The 7,415-nt window shown below is 38.9% G+C and overlaps 1 protein-coding gene across 1 annotated transcript in view; it reads right to left on the bottom strand.

Moving 5' to 3' along the window:
- LOC108243083 (zinc finger protein 708-like) overlaps positions 1-5,503 on the bottom strand; it is a 33,960-nt gene extending 28,457 nt beyond the window's left edge. Inside the window, exon 1 of the mRNA XM_017428301.3 lies at positions 5,296-5,503. Within this exon, the coding sequence (XP_017283790.1) occupies positions 5,296-5,424 (129 nt within the window). The 5' untranslated portion in view covers positions 5,425-5,503. The remainder of the gene's footprint in view (positions 1-5,295) is intronic.
- Between the last annotated feature and the right edge of the window lie 1,912 nt (positions 5,504-7,415).

The following is a 7,415-nucleotide window of genomic DNA, read 5'->3' on the forward strand; positions in this document are numbered from 1 at the left end:
AAGAGTTTTGTCAGTTTAGGGAGTTAAGTTGTACACACTTGTTACAAATTGAAATTATAAAAAGTAACACTCCTGGTTACTTGTTTTTTATGTTAGCTATGCAATCTTATTTGAAAGTTACACTTTTTGAAAAATAAAGCATTAAAAAAAATTGAATTTGCATAATTTTCAGTCTGTGCAAAATTTGATCGTTCCAGAAATGCAAGTGTTTTTGTGCATGGGTGTAATATCGGTAAATATTGGTTATCAGCCATAACAACAATATTAATATCGGATATCGATATTGGCCCAAATTTTCATATCGGTGCATCCCTAGTTATCAGTCTTTGTGCTCATGTGTAAAACTGCCTATGTGAGACACGAAGGTCAGACGGCGGGCGCCACACCATCTGGCTCTCCCAAACAGCTATGTGTTATTGTTAAGTTGTGTGTGTTTAAACTATGGACTGGACCGGTTTTGGCCGGCTCAGATCAACCCCTTTTTTCTTCTTCCTTTAATAAAAGAGAAAGTCCAAGTAAGCAGGCATAACTTCCTGGACAGAATGCCGTTAGGAGCTGTTGGAAATTTCTCCTCTTGCAAAGGCCTTCACAAAAGACAACGAGCCTCTCCGGTGTGATTCTTTCTTAGCAGGTTAAATAAATCAAAACCCTGACACTAACATTCATATCTCCTTTTCCAGATCCTGTTCCGTTACCCACGTCGCACTGTAAATAAAATCATGCTATAGCTAATTAGCATCAGCTGGGAAGCAGCACCCCGACCCTGCAAGGATAAGTGGTTTAGACGATGAAGGGGTGGATGAAATATAACTTATTGCCTCATAACTGCTGTTGGTTTTAACCCCAACTACTGCAAAAAAAACACAAAAAAAGGAGGTGAATTAACTGAGAAAACTCAGTTCTACTGTCCCAAAGCTGCTGCTATCTTGTGATTACATTCTACAATTAGCTACAGGCTTACCCCCTAACACTGTTTACACGGAGCAGAAAACGGAAATAGTGTTTCTCTGCTTCACCTGTGCTGGTGTAAAGGCATCGTGATGATAAATGACTAAACTCATATAAACTAAGGCAAAATTAAACAGTTGTGTGAAATAAACTGCAGTTACTAGCCATGAAAATTGTACTTACTTGAGAGTTTTGCAGGATAACTTGGATAGAACTACCGCTTCCAATCAGTGTGCTGGGTATGCAGCCGCACACCAACTGGAGGAACACTGTCATTCTATTGGCTGAAACGGCTGCTAGGCGACGGTGCTCTCTGATCCACGAGCAAGCAGAGAGGTTTACAAGCGCAGATCTGATCCGTGAGAGAGAGAAGTTTTGCGCGCAAGGAGGAAATCTGAGCACGAACACAAAGACTTGAGAGCGAAAAGGGAATAATTGAAAGAGAGCAGAAGTTTTGAGTGCAAGCGTTAAAAGTTTTGAAAGCAAGAGATGAAATCCTGCTTGCAAATCAAATATGTGCGCTCTCGACTAATGGCAGAATTGTCTTTCCATGCCTGTGTAGAATAATCAAACAAGAGGAAAGATGGAGTAATAAATTAAGGCTCCCATAAACACATGGGATAAAGTCTTGTACAGTCTGTAAACACATTTAGCTAATCTTGTAATTTTCTTTAGTTGCAAAAATATATTTTCTAACAAATACAAAGAGAGCAACGAATAGAACATATAATGTGTAGCGAAGTATGCCAGGAGGATAGATTTCTACAGTAAATCTCATTAAAGATGCTTTTATTAAAATAAAGGTCTTCTGCTGTCAGTAACGAGTCCACCAGAGGGCGCACTGACAGCGTAAATACGTTACAGTCCTATCCTGTCACAGCTTATCTATTCATCAGCTGATCATGTCTTTAAAACATCACTCCCAGAAATACACACACACATCATAGATTCAACATGATTTTCCTGAATTCTGATCAATTAATTTGAATTAACAAACATAGTTCAGACCCTCCAGGATTTCGCGATGCTGTAATCGCAACTATTAACGCAAAATCAAGCAAACCCCGTGAAATCGCAACTTTCCCGCAACTGTAACCCAATATTCATTGTTTCTAAAGTGATTTGCCACCGTTAGTCTCTTCTTTGTGGGTTTGTGTAGTGTGGAATACAAAATAACTCCAAATAACTCACGAAGAAGACATGTGACGTCACATCCTGTGTAACATCAGCATGCTGGGAGAATTCAGGAGCAGCGACCGAAGCGAAAATATGCGCTAATGCTTAACATTTGCCCACAAAGATTTCAGCAAAGGACTGTGCAAAACAGTTTTCTACCCAGCTGCATGAGAGTGGGGGGAAGCTGTTTTGCACGTCCTGCAGTGTAATCATCGAACATAAATGCAAGTCATCCATCGACAAACATTTTGTGTCTGCAAAACATGTGAGGAGAGCTGCAGACGAGGGACAATCCAGAAATGGTCATGAATGTCAGTTTATAAGCTATCAAAGTTCTCAAATAAAGCACCTTTTGATAATGTTAATGTTTGTTAGTAATTATCTTACACAACTAGTAAGTATTTTTGGTTTATATATTAAAAATTATAGTTTTTTATTGATTTTAGTAAAAAAAAAAAATCGCAACTTTTAGGAAAATGCCCCGCGAAATCAGGCATTTTAGCCCGAAACAATCACAAAAAATGCCTGCGAAATCCTGGAGAGATTGATAATTGCTTAAGAATGTGGCTGCTGCTGAAGCACAGCTACAGGCTGCCAGGCAAGGCCAGGGCCAAATGCGGGACCTTTAGCTGTCCCGCACAGGGTGATGCGGGACAAGGGACAGGGGGGCTAAATGCGGGACTGTCCCGCCCAATGCTGGACGGTTGGCAAGTATGTGTGGCAGTGGCGGCTGGTGGAGTTTTCTCCAGGGGGGGCTATAAGTCCAAAATAGACATACACCAAAATGTATACTAAGGTATCAAACCAGTATTTACATGACTTAAAACAACAAAAGCAACATTATAATGTACATATAAATGTACATATGAACACACCAATAGTTACAAAGACAGAGGTCTCCCAAGGCACAAGCCTTTAGGACACATTTATCATTTATAAGATCTGTTTTCTCCCTTATTTTTCAAAACTTTACCGGAGAAAATATGTCAAAGCTTGTTTTATGGTGAGAGCACTCACTATGTGACTTCTGCACATACAATATAACGAAGATCGGATGTCTCACTCCGATTAGAATTCAAAACCAAACATTTTAACAGTTTTTTAGCATAAGTTATCTTAAACCAATTACTAACGATGAACTTATATATTACCTTGTGTATGTAACTTAGTCACATAATGAACTTATTACTGTCTTTGAATTAAAAGCAGCACACCCGCGGCTCGACTTTTCAATCAGGCAAACTTAATGACAGACGGATGTGACGTCAGCCCCCATGGCGGGAGTCCCACGCTCCGGCAGCGGTGAAGTGTAAACACAGCTGCATTCAGCTCTGGGCGCAGGAGAGGTGCGCCCAGAACGGTCCTATCTTTTGTATTGAAGAGGAGCTACTGCGCATGTACAACTTTTAACGAGAGTCTATGGGCAAAGAATTTTGTGCCCCTGGGCGGAAATACGTCACAAATCAGACAACATCGATGAACGAAACAACTTTACTTATCAATAACAATGAAATATTTATCTTACACAACTAAAAATACATATAAATATAACTTTTTATTTTATTATTTAATTTTTATTTAATTTTTTACGTCTTATTCAAGGTAACGTCAGTGGTGGGGCGGCGCCCATACGCGCTTTATTGGCCAGCCGCCACTGATGTGTGGACCGCGCGCACCACTCTCCATTCAACCATCTTCTCTCTTTTTACCATATTTCCACTGGTTACATAGCGTACTGCCCCCGTCTTTTTGGAGAATACTGCACTGACGTAATTGCCAAGTATAAACGCCTCCACTGCGCGCTCAGATCCGGGCGCCGTTCGCGGAGTCCTGCGCAACTCTAATGAGCCCTGATCGAAGTCGCTATACTCAGTTTCCCTGAACTCAGGGTTAATTAACTCTGGGTTTTCTCCAAACCCTGTTCCATCACCAGGGGATAAGCTGATGATTGATAGGATTAGTTAAACCAGTGTAAAGTATGGTTTGTGCTCATTTCTCACTTCTGTTAAACTCATTACAGCTTTATGTGTTTTACTCAAAGGGATCTCACAAAGGTTCAAACATTTAAAGCTTGTATAAATGTTAAATGGTAATGCAGTTCAAACTGTAAAATATAATCAAACCTTGATACTTTGATTGTTAAAAAATGAGGTTACGCTTAGTCAATGATGAAATATAAACAAACTTTGGTATTGCTAAAATGATTTGATTGCTGAAATGAGGTTACGCTTAGCTTATAATAAAACAATCACAAAGAACAGTTGTGTAAGTGGGGTGAGGGAGGCTGAAGGTTCCAGGGCATCATGATATGATAAGCTGCTGCAGCTGATTGTGTGCAAAAAAAAAAATCTGGTCTTGGGTGCATTTTATAGTATAAAAAGAAGTGGAAGGGGTTATTACTTCAGACACAACTGGGAACGTGTTGCCGTTTCTTCTTGTTGATGAGTTGTTGTCTCCATTCAGCTGAATGTTTAAATAAATGTATGATTGGTACTTAAACCTCTGGTCTGGACTCGTTTTGTGTGTCCGTCTTTTCTGCAACATCAAAGATCCAGTGAGAGAAACTAAGTGTTCAGGTGAGATTCCTCTGAAAGGAGTGAATACTAAAAACTTGGTTTTCTCAACACCAGATAAGCTACATATAACCTGATATGTTGAACCTACAGTAATCCTGTTTGCTTGTTTCTGACACCAGAAACCTTCCAGCCAAGAGAAAAACATGCTGCAGATAACCTTAATGTTTTAAGTCTTCTGGGCTGTTTCAGTGATCCACTATAGTGGTTTATTTATACAATAATACATTACAGATAAGAACTGTTTGTGTGCCGTTCAGCATTCCTAAGATTAAAAAACAGATCCTGATCATGTAAATAAAAATAATGAAAAGCTGCACAAACAACAAGCGCAGCATCAAGCGTCAGGATATTTAATCTAATTTAAACAGTTTTATTTTAACCATCATGAGACTTATTAACGTATGCCGAACTGCGTGAGATTAAATAACATCATATTTAAGGCGGCAACTGATTAAAAACGGTAGGTAATCAGTTACTAATGAGTTATTATTTATTATTTAACGCAAAGACAAGCTAAAACTGAGTGTTGCTTGAGGACCATGACGTCATCATCTGAAACCGGAAGTAAGTTCGTTGTTAGCCCCAGTTAGCTTACCTCAGCTTCGGGATTCTGTGAATTCAAGGAAACTTTTTCTGCAGCAGTGAAAATCTCCGTTACCACCTCCTTGGCCAGGCCATTAACGATGAGCTCCACCTCGGTTCTAAATCTTATTAAATCCGCCATGATGAGCGGCGGATTAGCATAAACAGCTAACACTTGGAATGAAGCGGATACAGGAAGTGACGTCGTTGTCTTATCCAGCGGCTTGCAGCTGATAGGATTGAAATTTAACTTTGACAAAAAAATCTTTATTGCCGTTCAGTTGTTGCCAAGAATACAACCGTTCAAATTCAAACGATATTACATTTTGTAAATAATAATAATAATACCTACAAAATTGCTGTTCCTCCCGAAACAGCCGTAAGAATGCTAATCTGCAGAACGAAGCACTCAGACTATGGAGTTAGATTTGTTTCACAATTATTCAATCAAAATAAAAATCATGTCAAACAAAAAAAGGAGTATTCAATCAAAAAAAAATCATGTCAAACAAAAAAACATCTTAAAAACTTTTTAATCATAAAAATATTTTTTTAAGAAACAAAAATTTATTTAAAGATTTTTTTTTATTAAAGTCACTAATTTTTTGATTGAAACTCTTTTTTGGTTTAGTCAATTTTTTTTTTTTTGGTTGAGTCTATTTTTTTTTTGGTTGAACTCGTTTTCTTGCTTATACAACTTTATTTACTTTGGGGAAGCTTACATGAACATTCTGGGCGGGGATTAAGGATGAGCGATGTAAGACGTCTCCCTATTGGTTAACGCTGACTGAAGCGACAGACCCTGAGCTTTTCCTTCCCGGAACTTCTCCGCCATTTGCTTGCCGCTGTAGCAGAAAGCAAATTGTAAGTAATCTTCACAATATTACATTGATTCACAGCTACTAAGTGTCCATGCTTTATTCAAAGAATAACGTCTTTTGCAGCTTATGAGGACAGTTGCTATATTTGTGTGCCGCGCTCCCGGTTTAGTATATCAGGCTAGCTAATGTTGGCATCAGATGAAGTGCTATAAGGGTTGCCACCCAACCCGTATTTGGCTGTTTAAATGTTGCGTCCCGTGTTGAACTGGTACGGGACGCGATTTGTTCCATATTTCTATAAATCCCATATAGATATGACTATCACAAACAGATCTAAAGTAATTATAACTATATTGACAAAAAAAAAGAAAAGAAACTCAGGAAATTTTAAGGTCAGCTAAGTTGCTGTGGCGGGAGCTAAAGGACCCCCAGTACGCTGGCGTCACGGTTGCCTAGAGACCGACATTGCGCAGCCGTGTAGAAATAAAATACCAATTTTAAAAATACCAAATTTTTATGGACTAAATTTTTGCTAAATAAATGTTATGTAATCTCTCCGTGTCAATGTGCATGCATATATGAACGTATAACATGGCTGTGAAGCTAAAGTGTGAAAATACACCGGTCCGCTGCACCATAGTGTGTCATTGGGTCCACAGTAACCTACATCACACACGTCAAGTAGCTGTACAGTGATTATTTACCAAGCACATAATCAATGCTGCAGGTGGAGGGACAGAATGTAACTCATATTTTTTCTTCCAGTTGAAAATAGACAAAGACATGGACAGATCGGGAGCCGAGGTAGGGTGTTCACATAATACATCTTCTTTTAGTATGAAATTAGAGTTAAAGGGTCTTATATCCTAATTGTATGTTGTCACAATTACGTAAAAATTAACCCCTATTTCTCTTACAACAACCTTAGTTTAATTTTAGTTAAAGTGGTCCTGGATTCATTTTTGGGTGGGGGCAGAAGGATTCTTTGTCACCTTTCTCTCTTGTTTTACAGTAATGCTGTTGAATGTTTTCTTATTCAGAAGTGACACCAAACTAAATGCTACAGAATGACTTTACCTTCTATTTTACACATATTGGAAAACAGTTGTCATTTCCAACACTTTTTTTTGCTGCTGCCTAATTGAATTTGTACAATGTTGTATTGTCTCTTTTTTTTTNAACCAGTCAAACCCTGAGCAGACCCTAACCCTAGCCCAGGGCCCAAAGGCCCTAACCAGTCAAACCCTGAGCAGACCCTAACCCTAGCCCAAGGCCAAAAAGGCCTAACCAGTCAAACCCTGAGCAGACCCTA

This window comes from Kryptolebias marmoratus, linkage group LG22 (assembly GCF_001649575.2).
Source record: "Kryptolebias marmoratus isolate JLee-2015 linkage group LG22, ASM164957v2, whole genome shotgun sequence".
Lineage (NCBI taxonomy): Eukaryota > Metazoa > Chordata > Actinopteri > Cyprinodontiformes > Rivulidae > Kryptolebias > Kryptolebias marmoratus.